General features: G+C 38.8%; 1 protein-coding gene across 6 annotated transcripts in view; it reads right to left on the bottom strand.

Moving 5' to 3' along the window:
- UACA (uveal autoantigen with coiled-coil domains and ankyrin repeats) overlaps positions 1 to 24,453 on the bottom strand; it is a 92,289-nt gene that overhangs the window by 45,251 nt on the left and 22,585 nt on the right. For 3 of the 6 annotated variants that reach the window (XM_053927612.2, XM_053927614.2, XM_024557402.4), the window contains exon 2: positions 3,178 to 3,311. The exons of 1 other annotated variant lie outside the window; for it this stretch is intronic. In XM_053927612.2, the coding sequence (XP_053783587.1) occupies positions 3,178 to 3,311 (134 nt within the window). Of the gene's footprint in view, positions 1 to 3,177; positions 3,312 to 5,383; positions 5,666 to 14,928; positions 15,158 to 24,453 lie in introns of those variants that run through there. 2 more of the 6 variants (XM_045192659.3, XM_053927613.2) reach the window with 2 other exon arrangements.

Genomic DNA, 24,453 nt, shown 5'->3' with positions numbered 1-24,453 from the left:
TAACATAATATGTAAATTCAGGATTTATTTTCTTCATAGCCTATCAATCCCTTCCCACTCAACTATGAATTCATAAAAGCAAGGATTTTTGTTCATTTTGTTTCCTGTTCTATTCCCAGAACCAATCTAACTAAGTACTAGTCAGAGGATGGGCCCTCAGGTAATTGAATAACTGAACGCTTAAAGACAAAATCTGGAGATAGCTTACAAATTCATTCCCAGATATTACAAAATTCAGTCATGCGTCTCTATGAAGGATATAAACGCAACTAGAGACAAAGCGCTACTAGTTAAAGTTAAACAGACTTGGTACAATTTGAATTAGAGAGAAGGAGATGTTTCTGATAAAGGGAATATGGTATTCTTAAAAGTTCGGTAAATTCTACTTACAGTAGAATTAAAATAGTATAAGGTTGAGGGTATCAATCTCCCTGCAACACGGAAGCGGGGAATTACACCATGCAAGGTGTATCTTTACACCATTAGAATCTTTTGAGGAATGGTAACTTCCCTTGAGCACAGGTTTTATTCTCCCAAACAATCTTAGAGATATTTTTTGTTTGCTTGTTTTCATTTCTTAGTCTTTTCATTTCTCACAAAATTTGGAAGAAATAAATCAACATTATATATTGATGATGTACTAAAGGGCGGAAATCACAACAATCCCTGATGCATAATTAATGCCGGTGTGCTATAAATAGATGTGCTTCGGAAAGAAGATACCGCAATCAGTACATTGTATGCAAAGAGTTGTAAAGGAAATTTGAAAAACTGCATTATAGAAATACTCTTTTGCAATTAAAAAATCAATACATTTTCTTTTTTTAAATACATTTTTTTGAACAAGACACGTACTACTACTTCTACAATAGAAATGTAAATGATTTGGACAATACCTACCCTGTAAGAACAATCCCAATCCCTGAAGAACAACTAGAAAAGCTGCATAAAATATGAGACATATGTTTGGCCCTGGCTGGGTAGCTCAGTTAGTTAGAGCATCATCCCAATAATGCTGAGGTTGCGGGTTCGATCTCTGGTCAGGGCACATACAGGAATCAACCAGTGAATGCATATATAAATGAAACAACAAATCGATGTCTCTCTCTCTCTCTAATCAACAAATATTTTTAAAAATATGTAAGGCATATGTTTGAAGTCATCAGTGAGCTAAGAAGATAGTGAAAAATTACAAGGGCAAGATGCCAAGAAAAGACAGAGGTCCAGAGAGGTAAACTCGTGTCTGAGGCCATTTCTGGCTAGGAGCAATTGCTGATTCCAGAGAAGATAGTTGGGATGTCGAACCCCTGACAGCTTTAGGGCTGGGGAGATGGGAATTGGAATCCACAACTCTCCAAGTGGTAGGGGGATTTCTTGGTGAATCTGCCCCATTTTGCATTGGCAAAAAACTGCAACCTAAGAAAGAGGTGAACAGGAAGAAAACAGATCCTTGAGGTGACTACAGCCAGGATCCAAATATTTAACTTTTGAAATTGGGATTAAACTCAAGGAGCACTCGTTACTTTTGTGTTAAATTTCCAAATTAACCACCCCCCATCATCAAAAATAAATTTATTTTTATAATTATAGATAACATAGAAAATATATTTGTAACAAGTTGTATATTTGACTAATTATAAAATACTTTAATTAAGGGAGAATACAGTTTGTGTTTAACAAAATGAAAATATTTTATCTTATAAATCCCAGAAAGAATTCTACCTCCTATAGTGAAAACCTCAATGACTAGTTACACTCAAATATTTCACAAAATAAAGCTCATAGTTCATCAAATTACATTGTATTTTTACAACTCTGATCATTAACACAAATAATTTCACTCAAAATTGAACCCTAGCTCAAAAGAATCTGAACAAAAACTCAGCAACCATTCATTGAAAACATTCAAAGCATGGATGGGCAGAACTGAAGGAAGAGGGGTTTCGATCCCAAAGAAGATTCCCTTGTATCTTTTTAACATCTTAGTGTTTGGGGGAAAAGGAACATGAGAAGCAAAGTCACTTTTAGATATTAAATTTTCACTATTTATGCTGTGAGTCCTATAAATAGCTTAAAATTTACCTAAAATAGGAGCAGGACTCAAAATAACCAATGTTTCTGTAGCTATCAAATTGCCTACTTGATAAAATTAAAATAGTATAGAAAAACTGGAACTTTTCAAATTTATTGCTCCTAAAAGCTATTTTTGTAAGTCATGCTGTTATTTTTACTATTCTTAAATATCTAAGCATCCTAAGGTGGTGACCCACATCAAACATTTACTATCCACTTCTTAATATTCATCTCTATATTTAGTATCTGGTTTCCAGTTATGATAGTCTAAATAAATTCATGCTAGCATAAGACTGAGAGGAATTTCAGGAAATGAGACTTTTCACCTCTAACTCTGGAAGGTTTCCCAGATGGGGTTTTAACTGCCACAATTATAGATGATAGTAACAGAACCTAGATTTTACCCACTAACTCAACGGACCCCCATCCTGAACAGGAAGGGAAGTGGTGGCTGGGGAAGGTGGGAGAAGAGATAAACATGTAAACAAGCCGTAGGCCTCCGTAACACAAAAACTAAAGGGAAGGATCACTATCTCTGCCTCCCTGAACCACACAAGTTATCCCTTTCTGCCTTCCTTTCTGCTAAAACCATTCTCATTCAAACTAAATTTAATTCTCATTTACCCAAATACACAAACGAATTGGGGGCAGAGAGGAAAACAGAGTGCAGTTCACAGAACTGGAGACACAGAACTTGGGTTCCTGTCCTAGCTCCGTAACTTTTGGTGAGATTAGACCAACTTATTTCACCTCTGTAAGCTTTTCCTACTTCTTTTAGAGGGCCACTGCGAGGACTACATGGGAGAAGGAACATGAAGAAGCGTATAAAGGAAATGCGCCAAACAACGCAGGCTGTGGTGGGCCATAGGGCCTACAGAACCAGACCGCTGCTAGGACTTCAAGATGCTCTCTCTAGCTTGGAAATTTTTCAAATTAAGAACAATTATTAGTTCAGAATGTTTAAAAGTGACATTTGAAACATTTTAAATGTGAGTTTTAATAAAGATTTCTCATTTTAAAAGTTGATAAGCACAATTCACGAGCTGCATTTGTACCCCAAGGGTCTTCCCAAATGCCCTTTAGGGTATCAGCAGTAACACTTACGCAGATCTGCCTTCCACATCTAGCTTGCCTGGATTGACCCCTTTTTTGGCAAGGATTGAGGACACTTTTTCTACATCTCCCCTTTCTGCTGCTTTCATCAGTCGGTCATCATATTTGTTCCAATCTGCTGCATGCTACAAAAATGAAAAAAAAAGTAAACAGAGCATATTGTATATACTATACTAATAAGACTTTCTAAAGAAAGGAAAAACATTATTGCGTACTATGTCATTCAGTTTCCAAATGCATCCCAAATTTCCTCCTCCCTGTTGTGCTAATTTCAGAAAGAGAACCTTTCAAAAACACATGATATGCAGGGAATGTTTCAAATCGTACTTTTGAGAAAAAGCATGCTTCTCATGTTCTCTGCTCTGTTTTCTTTGCTTTTAGAACAAAGAAAGTAAATTAATCATTGTTGAACACCTACCCTGTGCCAGGCATGAATTACTCAAACAATCCCAATTATTATCCCCAATTAACAGACTAGAAAAGTCAAAGCTCCAGAAACATTAAATGACAGGTGGCCAAGCCCAACCATGACTTCTCACGATTTCCAAAATCAGTGTGTGCTTCTCCTATCCTCTAACGCGCGCTTTTAGACTTGGCTCTGGTTACACATCTCTAAACACCTTCAGATGCAGTGGAATTCTGCACACATTTCTTAAAAACCCCTCTCTCCTGCGGTTGGAAATACGCTTATGGAGGCAAAAATCTCTCTCTCTCTCTCTCTCTCTCTCTCTCTCTCTCTCTCACACACACACACACACCCACACCCCTAAATAGAGAAAGCAATTCATTATACGTACATTAGGATAAAAAGAAACCTCTACAGAGAAAACATTTTAAAAAGGACTCTGAAGTATTAACTACTCAAAAATCCTAGGATAACAGGACTATAAGTGACTTTCATTTTCTTCCTTTTTTACATTCAACATATACTATTTTTGTTCAAAAGATTTTTAATTTTAACAAAAGCTCAGTGCACATGTATTTAAAAGAGCAAAGGCAGTTTTTAAAATATGTTTTAACTGTATCAAGGCTACCTTTAGCGTTGAATGGAGAAAATACAGTCACAATATTCTGAAGCCAGTAACGTGAATCTTCTCTTAGTAAGCAGAAATGTAGAACCCAGAACTAGAATATACATTATTTTAGCCTTTTAAAATATTATATAGTAAACTTACTGCTAAATTGTGTTAAGTCCAGTATTATTTCTAGAGCAAAAGAAGATGTACATAATTTTGAATTAACTGACAAAGCAATTCGTATGTCCACAAATACCGTAACACATTTCTGGGGAGAAAATGAATCACTTATATGAAGCATATCCTCTAAATGTTTGAACAGTATGGCTATTTTATGTAATATCCCCTCCAAACCAAAAGAAAAAAATCACCAACTTCCTAGCTAAATAAGCAGTGCATTTATTAAATACTTGAAGTGAAAATATGAAAATTAAATACGAAGAAAGATAAATACATTAAAATGTTGACCCACTCTGAAATGTAATATTTCAGTGGATATTTCATCAAATTTGGAGACGAACCCCCTTCCTTCTAACTTCAAAAACTCAAACTGACAACTATGAGCAGAGACAGCCCTGCTTACTTGCTCAAAGTCTAAACTGCAAGTTAGGTGCCCCCTTTCTTCAGCTGTAACTCAAAACACTTGGTTTAGCCTTGGAGAGCAGCAGTAGATGCAGGCTCAGGAGACTGTTTGCAAGTGCCTGAGGGATGAAGTCACACAAATAGTAGATCTAAATTGATTTACTTATCCTTGCAGTTAAAACAATCTTAACTTTATGTCCATGTAAATTTGCTGGGGGAGAAAGAAGCTATTTAAAACACGAAAAAGGGTAAAATCCCGAAGTAAGGCTGTTTCAAAGATAATTAAAGGTGACTGCAATCTCTTATTGTCATGTGGTTTCCACCTCTCCTCTACCAAGCAGGTTTCCACTTGGCTCCACTGTCAGTTACCAGAAATACGGCTGAATTATTAACATTCTATCATATGCTTTTTAAACCTAGAAAAAGAAAGAAGAAATTTTGTTTTCTATTACTAACACCAATCTGTTAATCAGATAAATCAGAAAGAATATCGTAAGACAAAGAAACCGAAGTTAATAAAACAGTAGTGCGCTTTTAACAAATACAGTTCAGAAAGCCTGAAAGAGAATCTCGTTAGACTGGATGGCACGGATACCTACGCTGTTCTTCGGAGCACAAGAAAACCAGCAGCTCATCATAGACAGGATTTCGTTTCTTTTGCTAACACTGAACTCCTTCGCAGTAGTTACCAATCTCCGGGGCTCACAAAGCAAGCCTGCAAACTCCTAACCAGTGCCTCGTCCCTCTCTTACAGCTCTTCCTGTTCTACAGTCCTCCTGCTGTGCTACACTTAGCTTGGACCTCTAACGATGTTTTCTTCATCCTCGGGGTCCTTCTCCGCCTTCATAACGCTGGAAAATTATCTTCTTCGCTGTGCAGAACTGGAATAAGAGCAGCCCCAAGTCAGGTACCGTAACTCCTCCTATTTCTTACTCCAGAGGCTGGCTTTCAAAGCTGTTCCCTTTCAGGGACTCCGGTGGAAAATTTGAAGTGCACTCTGCATCCTGCTGCCCAAAAACTGCAACACAGACGCTGTCGTGCACAACAGAACAGTCCACATCCGAATCCTCCGTAAACAGTGTGGAGGCTGCCTCCCATTGGTCAGGTTCTATTTCAGATTCCATAGGACTTGACAGCTGAGTGACAGAGAGCAGCCGCTAAGAATATACCATAAATGCATGCTTCTCCTCTGAGTAATACATCTCACTCAGGTCTACTGGGGGACCAATGACTCAAACACATTGTAAAATATGCTTATGATATCCAAACAACGTGTGTGACACTATGACAATATTTTTAAGAGTCAAATTTGGTTATTCCACAAAATAGTATTTAAAACCAGCTTCAGCCTTAGGACCATCCATAGTGAACTTATAATAGCCTTGATACACAGAGTATAAAATTCTATTTTAAGCAAATGTGTCACACTTTAATTTAAGAAAACACACACACAGGAACATTTTCAAATTTTCTCCATTTTCCTTCCTACCCCTACCAGTCTCCCGCACACAACCAGGTTTCAGTTTACAACTGCTGCCAGGCTGTCTCCTAACACGTTAAATGAGAAGAGCCGGAGGTACTGCCAAGACATTAAATAGACCGCATTATGATGAATACGTTTCAACAAATTTTATATTTAACTCAGTACTCTTAATTTCCAAGTTTAGCATCCTGCCTGACATGGCAAGTAAATATTTTATCAGTGGAAAATCAAATTATCAGGATTCGAGGATTAAAAACAAACTGATTAAATACTAGAAGAGGCAAATGTATATTAAACACCGAGCGAGACTGTAAATAAAACTCCATTGGGAGACAAAGCAGATAACTCCTCCACATTCTCGATGATGTTTAGAATACTTGTACCAACATTCCTCACATTATCAAGGGCTGGAACGAACATCGGCAAGCTCCAGGGTGTTTTTACCTTTTAATTGCCAAAACACGTGACAACAATTTATACTTCCTCCAAAAAGACCGATTTTGGAAAAATGTTTCACAGGAACGCAAAACTTTCCAACAAAACAGTATAGGAAAAAGCTAACTGCTATGCTAGAGATTATGCTGCCAGTTAAAACTGTTATAAACTTCATCAAGAAATCCATTTCATACTATTTAAATTTAAAATATTAGGTACATATTCTAATTATAATATATATATAAGGTCCTACACAATAATGTATTATTTCTGAAACAATGATTTTTTCTCAAATCACCTTAGACATCACCACGAATTCTTGGCTGGACCCAGAGACTCCACCCACTGTATTTCACCCTTCTTCAAAGGAAATCTGGAATAGAACTCAGGCTCTGTCCTTTGGTTAACAAAGCAAGCACATTCTTTCTACAAATAGGACAGCAAAGGAAATAAGAAAGGGGAAACCTATAACAAGTATTCAAAACCGTATAAGGAGCTGTCGCTGCCAAGGCAACAGTTCACGCACCCGCCCCTGCTGCAGCTGTCCTGCACCTCCCTGGCCTCTGGGACTTAATCTCCAGCCCCTACTCTCACGACCTCCTTCCCAGGTGTCCCAAACACTCTGGGCAGATTCCCACCTTCGCTGTCTCCAGGGCCTGTAAGGTTCTTCTCTCACCTTCATTCGGGCTCTTCCCAGACGTCACTTCCTCAGAAGGCTTCTCAAATCTCTCAACAGTCCCAGCTGCGCTCTACAGCTCCACCGCTGCCACCCTTTATCTTCCTGCACTGTTTTACTTTCCTTCACAATACTTATCAGTATCTGCCAGTATAGCACTCGTTTGCCTGTTTATCAGCTTACTGCCCGTGTCTGATACTTGCTTCAAAGTAATGAATTCAACAGCACATTAAAAGCATTATACACCACGACCAAGTGAGATTTTTTTAACATAGGAAAATCGCAATGCAATATACCACACTAACAGAATTAAGGATGAAAATCACATGACTATCTCAATTAATACAGGAAAAGCATTATACAAGATTCTACAAAAAAACAACACTCAACAAACAAGAAATAGAAGAAAATTATCTCAACAAAATGAATGCCATATGTGAGAAGCACACAGCTAAAATCATATTCAACAGTAAAAGGCTGAAATTTTTTTCTCTAAGGTCGGGAACAAGGCAAAGAAGCTTACTCTCGCCTCTTTTATTCAACACAGTATTGGAAGTCCTATCCTGAGCAATTAAGCAAGATAAGGAAATAAAGGCATCCAAAGTAAAACTATCTGTTTGCGGATAATCCAATCTTATATGTATGTAGAAAACTCTAAAAATTCCACAAGAAAAAAAACTGTTAGAACAAATAAATGAATTCAGCAAAGTTGTAGCATACAAAATCAATTGTTTCCATATGCTTACAATAAATAATCCAAAAACAAAATTAAGAAAACAATTTAACTTACAGTAGCATCAAAAAAAGTATAATTAGGAATATAACTAACCAGGAAGGTGAAAGGCTTGTACACCAAAACTACAAAACATTGTTCAAAGAAATTAGAAAAGACACAAATAAATGAAAAGACATCCGTGTTCGTGTATTGGCAGACTGAATATTGTTAATATGTCAAAACTACCCAAAGTGATCCCACAGATTCAACACAACCCCTATCAAAATTCCAATTTTCTTTTTTTTTTTTTGCAGAAAGAGAAAAATCCATCCTAAAATTCATATTGAATCTCAAGGGGATCCAAATAGCCAAATACCCTAGAAAAAGAAAAGCAAAGTTGAATGACTCACACTTCTTGATTTCAAAACATCTTACAAAGGCATAGTAATTAAAACAGTGTGGCACTGGCATAAAGAAGCTACACAGACCTGTGAAATGAAATAGAGCCCAAAGATAAACCCTCATAGATATGGTCAAATGACCTTCAACAGAAGTGCTAAGGCCACTCAATGGGGGAGGGACAGTCTCCTCAACATTTGGTGATGGGAAGCTGGATGTTCACATGCAAAAGAGTGAAGTTGTCTTGTACCATACACAAAATAATTCAAAATGACTAAAGACCTAAATTTATTATTTTTTTAAACTGATTTTATTTTCAAGATTTTATTTATTTATTTTTAGAGAGAGGGGAAGGAAGGAAGGAAGAGAGGAAGAGAATCATCAATGTGTTGTTGCTTCTCACGTGCCCCACACTGGGGACCTGGCCTGCAACCCAGGCATGTGCCCTGACCAGGAAACAAACCAGCCACCCTTTGCTTCGCAGGCCAGCACTCAACCCACTGAGCCACATCAGCCAGGGCAAGACCTAAATTTAAGATCCAATTATAAAACTCCTAAAAGAAAATACAGGGAAAAACTTCATGACATTGGATTTGACAGTGATTTCTGAGATGTAACACCAAAACCAAAAGCAAAAATAAAATGGACACATGGAACATCATCAAGCTAAAAACTTTCTGTACATCAAAAGATGTAATTAACACAGTGAAAAGGCAATTTATATAATGGGAGGAAATATCTCTAATAAAGGGCTAGTATGCAGAATATATAAGTGAGTAATAACTGAATAACAAACAACTAACAACTGAACAAAGAAACAAATAACCCAATTTAAAAATGGACAAAGGCCTTGAATAGACATTTCTTCAAAGATACCGTCCAAATGCCAACAAGCATATAAAAAGATTAACATCATTAATTATTAGAAAAATACAAATTAAAATCATAATGAGTTTTCACTTCACACTCATTAGGATGGCTACTATAAAGAAAAAATCAGAAAACAGTGCTGCCAAGGATGTGGGGAAAATTGGAATCCTTGTGCACTGTTGGTGGGAATAAAATATGGTACAACTACTATAAAAAACAGGATGGTAGTTCCTCAGAGAGTTGAAAATAGAATTATCCTATGATCCAGCAATCCCTCTTTGGGGAATCTATCTGAGAGAATTGAAAACAAGGTCTCAAACAGGTCACTCAGGTTCACAGCAACGTATTCACAATAACCAAGAACTGGAAGCGATCTAAGTGTCAATTGATGGATGAACTGATAAAAAAATGTGGTATACACACCCAATGGAATAGTACTGAGCTACAGAAAAGGAAGGAAATCCTGTTACAACATGATACAACATGAATGCATTTTGAGGACAGTGGAATACACCAGTCCCACAATCACCAATAGTGTATGACTCCACTTCTATGATGTATCTGACTGTCAAATTCATAGAAACAAGAGGCAGAATGGTGGTTCCCAGGGGCTCGGGTCAGAGGGAAATGGTGAGTTGTCATTTAATGGGCACCGCATTTCAGATTTGCAAGATGAAAAAAACCTGGTCAACTGTGCAACGATATGAACATGTTGTCGTTAACACTACTGAACTGTACAACTAAAAATGGTTAAAATGGTAAACTGTATGTTTTTACCACAATTAAAAATAAAAATAATGAGTCCTGGCTGGTGTGGCCCAGTGGGCTGATCGCCAGCCTGTGAACCGAAGGTCACTGGTTCAATTCCCAGTCAGGACGAACGCCTGAGTGGCAGGCCAGGTGCCCAGCTGGGGGTGTGCGAGAGACAACCAATTGATGTTTCTCTTGCACATCGAAGGTTCTCTCCCTTTCTTTCTCCCTGTCCCCTCTCTCTGGGAATGAATGAATAAAATCTTTTAAAAAATAATGGAACAAAAGAAATGTAATCTCTCACAGTATCACTAGCATAATTAATATGAATTAACAATTTTTAAACACGACCAAGTAGGTCAGGGTATACATGAAGTAAGGTTAGCCATAGGTTAATAATTGTTAAGGCTGAGTTATATGTTCATCAGGGATCATTTACTGAATTATTCTCTCCCCTTCTGTGTATTTCATGCACTTTTGATACATGGTCCAATAAATCTGGTTGATGTATAAAATGTTAAACCACATTACATGCTTATCACCAAGGCCCTTCACTGACTCATTTATACGGCAGGAAATGCAGCACAGGATGGGCTCAATTCTCGCTGGATGAGAATGAAGCTACTGACAGTTCAACATGTCTTCATGAGTCCACAATCATATACTTACAAGACAAGCCCGCGGTAGCTACTGGACGCATTCTGAAAAGAAGCAGTAAGATTTTTAAGGAGCATTAACGTATACCATATAATATAATGAATATACTTGTATACTAGGGCATTGCATTGGTTTGAAAAGGAGATATTCATCAAACTCAGAATGCACAAGCCAAAGTACCTTTGGTAAGACTCAAAATACAGCCCTGGTTGGTGTGGCTCAAGTGAGCTGAGCACGGGCCTGTAAACTGAAAGGCTGCTGGTTCACTTCCCAAGCAGAGCACTTGCCTGGGTTGTGGCCTGGGCCCCAACTGGCTGGGCTCCCAGTTGGCATCATGCGAGAGGCAACCAATTGATGTTTCTCTCATACATCAATGTTTCTCTCCCTTTCTTTCTCCCTCCCTTCCCATCACTCTAATAAATAAATAAAATCTTTCTTAAAAAAAGAGTCAAAATACAGATATTTCTAGAGAATAAATATCACATTCTAAAATAAAGCAATGATTTCACTAGGTAGAGACCTAACTGGATGTTAACTTTAAACTCTAAATCAACATAAAGGAAATCACTTAAAAAATTTAATGGTGACAACTCATATTAACATCAATTGTAAATTCATAATTTTTTCAGAAACAAGGAAGTTTTAAAAAATTTAAAAGTAATTCATGTTCAGTATAGAAAAGCTGCAATATATTTAAATTTATATATAAAAAGAGATGACCTATAGTTCCATCATGCAGAAAAGACTATTATTAAAAATTTTGTATATTAACCTCCAATCTTTTCTGTTCAAAGGTCTAATCGAGATTTTTTTTTTTAAACCTAAATGAGTCCAACAGTTGCTTCATTTATTCAATATTTAGATTAGGTCTCCTGAGAAGAGATTTATTGATGCAAATAAACAAGTAGACTTTAAAAATACATGCAAATACATATAAAATGCTATGTTTAAAGGATGGACTCAACAGATCACAGCTAAAATGATTTGATGACCAGTTTTAGCCCAAAGGCAACTTTTGATACAGTATCAAAAATACATATATATGTATATGTATATGTGTGTATGCATATATATGTATATACGTACACACACACAAGATGGCAGCGAAACTTTCACAGGAAACTTGTTTAAAACCAAGCAGAATCACGCTGACACAAAAGTATCTGACTCACAGATCTTAGCAACTTTGGTACCATGGGCCCCCGGCAAGAAGCTGATGAAAGCAATGGACTCTCTTTTAAAAATTATGTATGAGCACACGTATTATGACAAATCCACATTTATTTTTAGGGCGTTCAGTGATCTCTCTCAAATATAAAGTCCATGAGTGAACCCCAAGATAAAAGACCCCTAATATAGCTAAAGAGAAGCAGCAAGAGACTTTTGTCTTTTACATAATGTTAATAAGTAATAAACAACGGCCAGACACTTGGAAAATTTGTTCAATAGATATAAAAATTTACTGAACACCTACCTATGTGTAAAGGGATATAAATACTTTACTTCCCTCAACGTTCATATATGCACAGTCATTTGGTATGTGCCACGCCACATGCTGCGTGTGGACATACCACGGGAAACAAAGCGGACACGAGACCTGGCCTAAGGCAGCTGGCAGGAAAACAACCCAGCCACCTTCCTCCAACTGAGCTCACGGTTTGAACAGACAGACCTACGCAAATGTGCACATGATACACTGCGACAGCACCACGATAATTACATGTAAGGGAAGGAAGTAGTTCAAAAGAGAGAAAATCAGGAAAGTTTTATAGAAAAAAATGACCAAAGCACCTACTAAGAGATGAGTAGAAAATGGCCAAGTTGGAAATAGCACCAAAAATTATGAAACTACAGACCCAAGGTGGGGCCCTTGATGACTGACAAGGCACTTCATACGCACGCCAGTTAACAATCTATATACGAAGGACTCGCGTACGTGTGCAACCCGGGCTTCTCTAACGCCAGGCCCACGTGCTCAATTACTTCATTGGCAATTCGTCTCCAGTGTCCTAAAAGCATCTCCACGTCCCCAAACAAAAACATGTTCTTCCTCCTGAAATCTGATCCTTTTCCAAGTTTCACCAACTGAGCAAATGACGCCGCGATCCACCTAGTTGCCCAAGACAGAAACCTGGAAATCAGTCTTTCCTCTTCTTGGTCTGCTACCCCTGAGTCCTGGTCATCCTCCCTCCCCCCATTACTCAAATCCACCTGCGCAGCGCCACACCCACCAACACTACTCTGTTTCCAGTCAGCACCGTCCCTCGTCAGGATGACTGCACTAATCCACTAAAGTTTCTGTCCACATACGCACCTTCCAGCCCCTCGCCCGGTGTTCTCCACACAGCAGCCAGAGTGACTGGTCCGAAATGGAAGCCCAATCATACCACCACTACCACTCGCTTCCACACAACCTGTCCCGCCTCCCTGCAAACCCTTCGGTAGTCTTCCTTGCGGGATAAGGAGTAATTGCTTAACAGGGTCTGCAGTCCCTACACAGTGCTGCCCCACTACCTCGCAAAGCATTAACACCGTTTCTCAGGCTACACAGGCAGGAACTGAGTCACTAGGGGATTATGGAACTTGGTCCACTGTAAGGCAATTAGAGTTAGTGGCAGAATGATTAGAGAATCCTATTGTTAGGATTTCTTGTCCAGTGCCTTGCACTAATTAAGCTGTTTCCCACTAATCAAGCTATTTCCATTTTTCTAATGGTCTGAAAACAAGTCTTTACTATAAAAATGCACATATCTTTAAAATATTTAAACACCATAAACTGAGACGCCCTTTACATCGAAAGAAAAAAAAAAAGAATGAATGAAAACTTACACAGTTGCGTGTGCAAACTTTTATGAAGCACCCACTACATGTCTTGGCTGTCACTGGGGAGCAATGAGTAAGACAGCCAGTCTCTTTTTTCAACAACTTCACTGAGATGGTTGGACATGTAAAAAGCTGTACATATATTGATACAATGAGTTTGAGGATAAGTACATACCAGTGAAACCATCACCACCATCAAGGCCATAAACATATCAAGGTCTCTCCTCTAATGGAATTCGGTGTTCTGATGGGGAAATGATAGAGTAAAGACTAAGAAAAACTATCAGGTGAGACCAGGGAAGATGTTGTGGGAATACTGGGGATAAACTGTTAGGTTGGGTAACCTGGAAAGTTCTAAGAGAGTGATATTTGTCACTGTATTTGAATAAAAAGCAAGAGCCAGCAGGTGAAAATTTACATTTCAGAGGGAACAACTAGTGAGAGGAGGCTGGCAGTTTGAAAGATGGTCAGTACAGCTGACACGTAAGGAGTCCGAAGGATCACAAAACGCTATGAGGGCATGGAGAAGTGGGCACTGAACTGTGGGATTTCCCAGTTTTCTCATAAAAACTTTTCAAAAGGTACTTCTTCAGGAACTAAGGCAGCTTTTTTTTCATAAGGTTCTTTTGGCCACTTTAGAATTAAGTCTAAAAAAGTATTCATCTCAACATACTACTCTTTTTTTGTTTCTAAAAATTTACATTGAGCCCCGGCTAGTGTGGCTCAGTGGATTGAGCACTGACCTGTGAACACCAAAGGGTCACTGGTTCAATTCCCAGTCGGGGCACATGCCTGGGTTGCAGGCCGCGTCCCCAGTGGTGTGGGGCGTGTGAGAGGCAACCAAACATTGATGTTTCTCTCCCTCTCTTCCCCTCTAAAAATAAATAAAATATTTTTAAAAATTTACATTGAACAATAACTACTAAATCTTAACTTGCCTTGAAATATTTATAAAATTAATTTCACCATAATAGATATCATAATCTCCATCACTCTCCTCAGACCTAAAAACCCAAGCAAACTTTGCAATGAAATACACTTAAAAATCGACCTTAAAAGAAAAATAGCACTCAAAAAAAAAAAGAATTTCACAATTACATCCTCAAGATAAGCTTCTTCCAGAAAAATAATAAAATTTTTTCCAAGGGGAAAAAAAATCCTAAATAAAAACTAAACAACATGTACGTTTAGGCAAATCCCTTAAACACCTAATTGAGACAAAGTATTACAATAGGCCTCTACAGTACCCTACAATTATCAACACTGCCCATTATTAAACAAGAGACAAGCTCTACCACAACTGAAAACTGAGCAAAGAGCAGAAAGCAAAGCTCACCAAGCACACACATTCCTTGAAGATTAGGCTCCACAATTAAGAACTGTTCAACAGTTCACTGGATTGATGATAATTAGAAATAGTTGCCCCATTCCATTTAGTCCAAAGGTTATTTATTCCTCCCTCTTATATAACAGCAAATTTGAGCTTACATAATAGAAAAAGAAAAATGTGAAAGTAAACCAGGAAAATAAAAGCTGTTCAACCAGCTTCTTCCTCGCCAACCTTGACTTTTCCCTATTTTTTCCTTATCCTTTTTAATGTTGCCCCATCTGCTCCTCTTATCCTCTCAAGCCCTCCACTTTGTGATCAGAAGACACGTAGTTAGGGCTCAATGGAACAGAGGAAAGGGCAAATTACATTGCATCGATCATCTTTCTGACCAAAACAGTAAAAGGCTTCATCCTGCTTTATTGTGTTTCTCTACATAAAAATGTCAAGGACAAAAAGATAGTAATAATGATGATTATTATTTAAATAATAAATCTAACATCTTCAGGACAGAAGGTAGCTATGAAATCTAAAAAAAAAAAAAAACTTCAGAAAGAACTAGAGTCACAAAGACTCGGAAGGCACTGTTCTAATGAGACTCCCTAACCATCCAGTCTGATTCTATTCCAGTCTGTTGCATAAATACCAGACTGCCCCCCCACCCGAGGGCAGGTGTTTGTCCCTTTCCTAGGTCTGTCTAGACACCAAAAGAGTACTGAAAACATAGACGGGAAATTGTCTCTCCAATTGTGATGTCTCATTTTTCTGTAACATTACTGATTTCACCTTCCTCACTAGAAGCAGTAAACTCCAAAGTGAATATATACCTGGGTCTTAAACACAACAAATAGTAACGTGTATCATGCAAGAAGAGCCCTCGCAGGCTGGGTAAGTCAGATTTTGTTTAACGTCCCCTTTACAATGTTAAGCAATCAGTTATTTGGGAAAACATAAATACAAGTTTTGTCCTTAGAATATTTTATAGAAAAAAAGGTATTCAAGTTAGAGTTCTTAAAATGCCTAAATGTCAGGAGTAACGTTTTTAAAATACAAAGGTAAAAATGAAGGAGGGTCTGTTACATTCCTACCCCACCCTACATCATACACCAATGAACAGAATACTTCTTGTGAATTTTAACAAACATTTTTGCCAATGTCTGACACACACACACACACACACACACACCCTCAATACAGAACAGATTTTGGAAGCCTTCCGTGTCCCTGACAAAGCAAAAACAGATACGCTTATAAAAGAGCCTTGGATGGGATTTGACCACAATAAAAAAGTAAGAGATATTTTTGTTCCTTTGACTTTCTATTTTTTCTTGGCTTTGAAAAAAAAAACCTAGCTGAACAAAAATATGTTTGCTAGAACTCAAAAGACTCCTCAAGAATTAAACTGATAACAAACCTTACACTACAAGCCAATTATTTTTACATTTTTAAATGGAAAATATAAAGATATGTGTGTAAAAACAGAGGGTTATAGGAAAGTGTATGTTCCTGCAAAGACATTAAAAGTTAGTGGCTGCGCTTCTTTATATGTATTAAGTGGAGCATAGGTGTGCACAATGGAAGACTCTCCCCACACAGCTCTTTTACACATTTCCTTCCAGTGAGTCTTAGTATGTTAAAACTACAGGGCCAAATTAGTAACAAGAAAAAATTCATACTCTTATGATATTTAGGTATATAACAAACAGAAATTAAAATTAGATTTCCATTTCAGAATTAAGAAATGCTTCATGTACATAATTGTTAAGCTGTAAGAACTCTTCAAGTCATACTGCTACTTCCACTTTCCAATGGGCATAAAGAAACGGAGTTAGGGAGGTGGACGGCACAGCTGCTATTAATCCCTTTCACTCCTGTGAGCCCATCACTTTGCAGCGTGACTCTGCCACACGCTACCACAAGGCGGCACTTACTTCCTCATCTGTTAAATCTGGGCTGGCCTTGTAACTTACTTTGACAAAGAGAATACAGCAGTGACCCTGTAGGACTTCTGAGGATAGGTGTGAGCATCCTCCTGGGCCGGTGCTTGCACAGTGTGAACAAGCTAGCTCACTAGACATTAGAGATCTTGAAAGAGAAAGAGCCCGGCCACCAGGCTGCGCCAGCGAGCAGAAAGTGCCAGATGTAACAGTGTGGCCACCTTAGACCACTCAACCCTAGAGGAGCTACCAGATTACAGGGACATGGGAGTGACCTCAAACGAGACCAGAGGAACAACCTACAGCAGAGCCCAGACCAAACTGCTAACCCGTGAAGTTAGCACCAAATAAAACAGCTGTTGTTTTAAGCCACTAAATTAAAACGTAGGACTGTCTGAATCCACAGCCTAGACTCCCTCCACTAACTAAACGGGCAATCTGCTCTTCGGTTTGAAAACAAACACATTTTATAGTCCAATTCAATTTTATAGACATACAAGAGCAATCAAATTGAGAAATAAGTTTACATATTTTACTCATCATCTAATAAAGAAATATATTTTTTACTGCCTCAAAGGACAATAGGTACATACATTGAAATCTGTAGTTGTAATAACTGAAAGCTGATAAAATTTTATAAAAAAAGTACTCTCTTCAGCCCCAAAGATATACAAGTATTCATTTAAAAATTAATAATATTTATATATATTTTATCCACCAAAACAGAACTCACCATGTGACTAAAAGAAAATCTAATAGCTACACAATAAAAAAATGGAGAAATTAATTTTTGTGAATCTAATAAAATTTACGGCTTTAAACAAGAAAACACTGCTATTGTAATGTTTAATGAGTATACATTCACATTTAAATGAAAACACTAAGCCAGGACCATGACAGAGTAAGAACCACAAGTGCCTTCTCCATGTATTCCTTAAGGGCTGGCAAACATTTTCTGAAAAGGGTTCGATAAGTAACTATTTTAGGATTTGCAGGTCATGTGATCTCTATTTTAGCTACTCTGCCACTGTAGAATGAAAACAGCCATAAACAAAAAATATAAAAAATAAGCGAGGCTCTATGTTCCAATACGGTTACATCTATAAAAACAGGCAGTGGGTCATAGTTTGCCAGCCCTTGTTTTAGGTGCTTAGTTATCTGCAGCCAGAGCACACCTAGTTTAGTAGCTGTGATCAAGCGAATTTCCTGCCTCACCATGAGACTTATTAGAGAGTACTCTCTGTATTCACAGCTCCTATCTGCAAAATAACGCTACAATACAAGATGGTAAATTTTATGTCAACTTAGCTCAGCTATGGAGCCCAGTTTTTTCGTCAAACATGAGTCAGATGTTGCTATGAAGACATTTTGTAGATATGGTTAACATCTAAAATCAGATGACTTTAAATAAAGGAGATTATCCTTGATAAAGTGAGTAGGACTCATCCAATCACTTGAAGACTTTAAGAGCAAAAACTGAAGTTTCCCAAAGAGGAAACAATTCTGCCTCGTCACTGTAACAATTTGCCTTACAAATTTCAGGTTTGCCAGGCCCCAAAACACATAAGCAATTCCTTCAAGTATATATCTCTCTCATAGGTGCAGATATATAGGCCTATTAATATGTACTTTAACGTAATATACCCTTAAATTTTAAAAAGGATATACTCTGATTTTTTTATGCATTATCCAAAACTATGTGAGAAAGTTGTGGAGACTGCATTATTATTTGACATCATTCATTCCCCTACCACTTCCTTGCAAGGTAATGAATATATGTATGTGTGTCTGTGCGGTCTGCCCAGAAAGTATCCAGCCACACACTATGAAAAATAGAGACATTTACAAGATATGATTTACAAGATATGGAGAAGATATGATACAAGAAACACTGAACACAGGACAATGACACCTCAGTGTCCTTCAAAGTAGGAACCTGGGGACTTAACACAGTTCTCCCAATTACCATCAGCTGCCCTGTTTTATTTTCCTGAATCTCTTGCCTGTCTGAAATCTCTTCCCTTTCAAAGGTGATTTTCGTTTTGGGAAAAGCCAGAAGTCGCAGGGTGCCAAATCTGGGCTGTAGAGGGGCTGAGTCACCTGGGTGATTGGATGTTCCGCCAAAAACCTCTGCACTAGACGTGATGCATGAGCAGCCATGTTGTTGTGATGAAGCTGCCAATCACCAGTTGCCCAAAGCTGCGGCCTTCTGAATCATCCGAATAGTTTCTGCAGAGGAATGTCTAAGCTTAACACAAATTTTGATGCAGATTCATCGCTCTAGTAGCTCAGTCATTTTGAATGTGAGGGCCACACAGTACACACGCTCACTCAGCTGCGTCTACTGCCCCCACTGACTAGTACAGTGAAGTCGTCATTGCTCACGCATGTGCATTCCAGTCCACTCTCCTTGGCTGCCAGGTTGAATCGATGTAACGCAAACCGTTCTCATTGTATTAACAATGGCTGGACTTTTTCTGGACAGACCGTATATCCATATGTAAACACGTGACTTGTGAATATCTCACAGGGAAAGAACGGACATCCCTAGGTTTTCAATTTTGGGATCACTCTTGTGATATGTTCTGGTCGACAGAATGTGAACAGATGTGATATACTGCTGTTCATCACATCTGAGCAAAAACTTGAAGCAGCGATCTTAATTCGGGCCGGTCTTTCTTGCTTCGGTACTTTGTCAAGAGATTGGCCTACTTCCTAGAAGGTCCTTCACCCACGGTTCTGAAGGGGAGGGAGCCATAGGCTGTTTCTATAGGGCTGACCCACAGTCTGCAACATAAAGTTATTAGGAAATACAACTTTCCTATTTTAAGAAGCCACTGAAACTCACAAGCAATTACACAGCAAAGCTGAACACCGCAGAAATTGGTACCTAAGTGGAGGGCAATCTTAACAACCACCACCTCCAACGATAAAAAATTTTTGTGCTATAAGCTTTGGAGCCAGCTGGCACACAGCAAAGAAACTGTTATTGGAGATTGGAGAAATGGTAAGCCACATATCACAGTGATAACTAAAACTGTTATGTGTAAAAAACCAGAAAACCTGGTAAATACCAAGACCGGACTTGAGAGTGACATCTGAGCAGGAGAGGGGCAGGCTCACAGGACGGAGCTCTGACCCTGTGGTGTCTGAGCTAACTCTGGGTCACATCAGACCTCAGTTAAAGTGTAGGACACCCAGTCAGTCTGTGCCAACAGAGAATTGTCTGGTGTGGAAAACCCCCACACACTTGTAGTACGGAAGTACTCAGTGAGTAGTGAGCAAAGGAAACAAATGTTTTTCCTTTCACCCACTGAGCCCTTTCCGGTGAAACAAAAATGACTTGAAGGGGGATTCCCCACAGGAAAAGACTAAGGCTGTGGTCCCACAGAAGCCCTATAAGCTCGAGATAACTGAATACAAGTCTAGAGAAAAATGCACACCCCAGAGAGCTGAGAATATAATTATTAGCAAGTGGATCTGACTCACATCAGATAAAGACAAAAGACAACTTCCAAAACTACCCCAAACTTAAGGGTCTGCCACTCTTCTTTGGCAGATCATCCTTGGCCCCCGATTTCTACTGGCAAGAGGCAGGCCAGGAAAGCTGCTCAACCCTTCACCTCATTCCCCAGGCAAGGGAATATCCTCCAACACTCTTTTCAAACATGGAAAAGGATGATATATTGTAGGAAACACCCCATGGAGGGCACGGCCACGAGCCACGGAACATAACACACTGGGAGCCACACACAGGAGCAAACCCAGGGCCTCGTCCAGGAACACCCCCTGATGCCAAGAGAACGAGCCCTCGTTGCACTGACGCAGCAGGATGTCCACGAGGGCCAGGGACCCGTGATCGCTGGGTGCCCCCACCCTGCTCCTTTCTTAACAGGCACGGTTACTGTGGATATTCTCTGCATGTTGTAGAGAGGGAAGGTTTAAGGTAACTGGGTTTTGGATCAAGAAAGTCTACATGTATAAAGGTAGAAATTCTAATGAGGTTCTAGGTTTTAAGCCTGAGACTGAGAAAATGCATTTTGTATGCAGAAGGGAGAACAAGTTAATAGTTTTGATCAAAAGGACAGATTGTGGTAGATTATACTATTGTTCACTATTTATCACCCCATCCTTGGAAGAGGTTTATACGTCCCCGCGCACTGATTTATAACTTGGCTACACCTCCAGTGTGAAGAGTATTTCCCCCCATGCCTTACTAACTTTGAACCTAGCCACGTCACATGCTTTGGAGGTCATGAAGCACACTCCACACCTGAGCAGAAGCTTTCAGAGGTATCACAAATTTCAGCCAGGCTTGAGTCCTCAATATTATGCAAACGGCAGGTCCAGATAAAGGCTGCTCCGTAAGTCTGGGTCTCAGAAAAAAAACATGTGGAGCCCTGACCGGTCTGGCTCAGTTGGTTGGACATTGCCCCACAAAGCAAAAGGTCACCAGTTTGATTCCCAGTCAGGGCACATCCCTGGGTTGCGGGTTCCGTCCCTGGTCAGGGGGCACAAGAGGCAAACAATCGATGCTTCTCTCCCTCTTCTTCTTCCTCCCTTCCCCTCTCTCTCTAAAAATAAATGAATAAAATATTTTTTAAAATGTGGAATAGAACCACTCTGCAAAGGCAGCCCGAAGTCTACATATAATGTAATGCTGATATACGCCACCAAGATCTGAGGGTTGTTTGCTTCTGCAGCAAAGCTGATTAATACAGAAATCAAATGAAATAAAAGGTAGAAGGGGGAGGGATTATGTGATGCATAGCTACTATTCGGTGACTGAATACAGTGTGAGATGCCTATGGTTGCACATAAGCACAGCAGGGGAAGGATCTACGTTCCCACAGCAGCTATGGGTACAGACGGGTAAGTAAGATCCTGTAAAGGACTAAGCAGGTTAGTTGTTGGAGGTGATGCTGTGGCAAAGATAACGCTAAGGTGGTAACCTGGTATTTTAACATTTACTGTTAATAATAAACACTGCACACACACCTCACATAGTCCTGAACTATAATTGAAAAGACTTTCATTACCATCTACATTTTCCACACAGAAAGAAAGAAACTTAGGGAAGTTCAGTAACTTGCCAACATTAAATACAGCTACCAAGTGACAGAGTTAGAATTCAAAGCCAAGACTACCTAATTCCTTTTTTATTAAATGTACTGGGGTGACACTGGTTAATAGAATCATACAGGTTTCAAGTGTACATTTCTATGATACATGATGTGTACATTGCATTGTGTGCCCACCTCCCAAAGTCAAATCATCTTCTTCCATCACCATATACTTTGCCCCCTTTACCCTCTACCTTCCCCCCTCTTCCCTCTGGTAACCACCATACTGTTGTCTATCTGTGTTTTCAGCTTTACACCCCACATAAGGGTGAAATCATATGGTTCTGAGCTGTTTCTATCTGACTTATTTTGCTTAGCATAATATTCTCAAGGTCCACCCATGTTGTCACAAATGGAAGTATTTCATCTTTTCGTATGGCTGAGTAGTGCTCCACAGGAGGTCTGTCCAGAAAGTACCCAGCCATGTACTACAAAAAAATAGACATTTACTGAGAAGATACAAGATACAAGAAACACTGTACATAGGACAGTGACACCGCAGTTCCTTTCAAAGCAGGCACCTTGGGACCTCACACAGTTCTCCCCATTGTCATCAGCTGCCCCATCGTATTTCCCTGAATCTCATCACCGGTCTGAAATCTCTTCCCTTTCAAAGGTGATTTTTGTTTTGGGAAAAGCCAGAAGTTGCAGGGCACCAAATCTGGGCTATAGAGGGGCTGAGTCACCTAGACAATTTGATGTTTCACCAAAAACCTCTGCACAAAACGTGATGCATGAGTGGGTTGTCGTGATGAAGCTGCCAATCACCATTTGCCCACAGCTGCGGCCTTCCGAATCATCCAAATAGTTTCCACAGAGGAATGTCCCAGCCTCATGCAAAATTGGATGCAGATCGTTGCTCTACTCGCTCAGTGATTTTGAATATGAGGGCCACAGGGTACACGTGCTCACTCACCAGCATCTACCTCCCTCACTGACTAGTTTCACTGTTCACGCACGTGCATTCCAGTCCATGCTCCTTGGCTGCCAGGTTACACTGATGTTGTGCGTGCCGTTCTCATTATATGAACAATGGCTGGACTTTTTCTGGACAGACCTCCTATACATATGTGCCATAGCCTCTTTATCTAGTCCTCTCCCGAAACACTGACTGTCTCCGTGTCCTGGCCACCGTGAATAATGCTGCAATGAACACAGGGGTGCTTATATCTTTGTGAATACATGTTTTCGAATTTTTCAGGTAAATAACCAGAAGAGGGATTGCTGGGTCATATGATAACCCTGTTCTTAATTTTTCGAGGAGCCTCCATGCTGATTTTCATAGTGGCTGTACCAGTTTACAGTCCCACCAGCAGTAAATGAGGATTTCTTTTTCTCCACACCTCTCCAACACTTGTTATTGTCACCTGTCTTGTTGATGATGGCCATTCTAACAGGTGTGAGGTGTCACCTCACTGTAGTTTTGATTTGTATTCCCCTACCAGCTACTTAAGTTGAAGACTATGTAACTCTTCAATTTTTTTTTTGTATCATGCTGTCAACCAAAGTACAGATTATTTAGTAATAGTTCTATAAAAGTGGTAACTGTATACTACTTACCAGTTCTACAAGACAGATGCAAGAAAAGCTGATACCATGAACTCAGTTCTAAGTCTGAATCCTATTAAATATATTGTTCATACTGAATTTTTCTCATACTCTAAGATGTTCTTATTAATGTAACAAACAAGAACCTAAAACAATATAACTTTAATTCTAAATGTTCTTAAATTTCAACTATACTAATTGAGAATTTTAAAGATTCAGAAAAGTGATGACCTAAATTTACCTTGTCAATATGCAAAAGATTTCCTAAGCAAATTATTTCCTAATGTATTTATTAATATTAATGCATTTTAGGCTACAAGAACAAATATTTTAAAGTTTATAAGCCATTTAATAGCCTTTATACAGCTCATGTAAACTACAAATAAAAATTGTTATTACGTAATAAATACTAATAGAAAAATTAGACAAGACTAACAAATACTCAAAAAAGTAGGAAAAGACAACCTAGTAAAACCACCATTAAGTGGTAACAGTAACTTCATCTTTTGTTACACGTCTTTCCAGACTTCTTTTCAACACCTAGATACACGTGTACTTTATATCAAACTAACGTACTACAGAGTACATACATATTTCATTTAGTGATTATGCTTAACATGAGTTCAACAGAATTACTTAAGAATGAAGATTCCCAACTTGGAAAACTCCAAAGCTTATTAAAATAATCTTTCTGGCTCCCTCTGCTGGTACCTAACTAAGAGAAGCTTTTTTTTTTTTAATTCAACTTGTTTGAAAAATCAAACTTAGGCACTAATTTATCACTAAAAACATCTTTGTGCACAAGTGTACATCTAAATGTACATCTAAAATTGTACAAGGTGTACAATTTTGCCAGAAGGTGGACAGTGGACAATTTTTTCGTGAATTCCTATTAGCCAGCAAGGATTTGGCATCAGAAAAACCTG

The sequence above is a fragment of the Desmodus rotundus genome, chromosome 7 (assembly GCF_022682495.2).
Source record: "Desmodus rotundus isolate HL8 chromosome 7, HLdesRot8A.1, whole genome shotgun sequence".
Taxonomy (NCBI): domain Eukaryota; kingdom Metazoa; phylum Chordata; class Mammalia; order Chiroptera; family Phyllostomidae; genus Desmodus; species Desmodus rotundus.
Note: the sequence above shows the minus strand (reverse complement) of the source record. Positions and strands in the feature narration are given on the sequence as shown.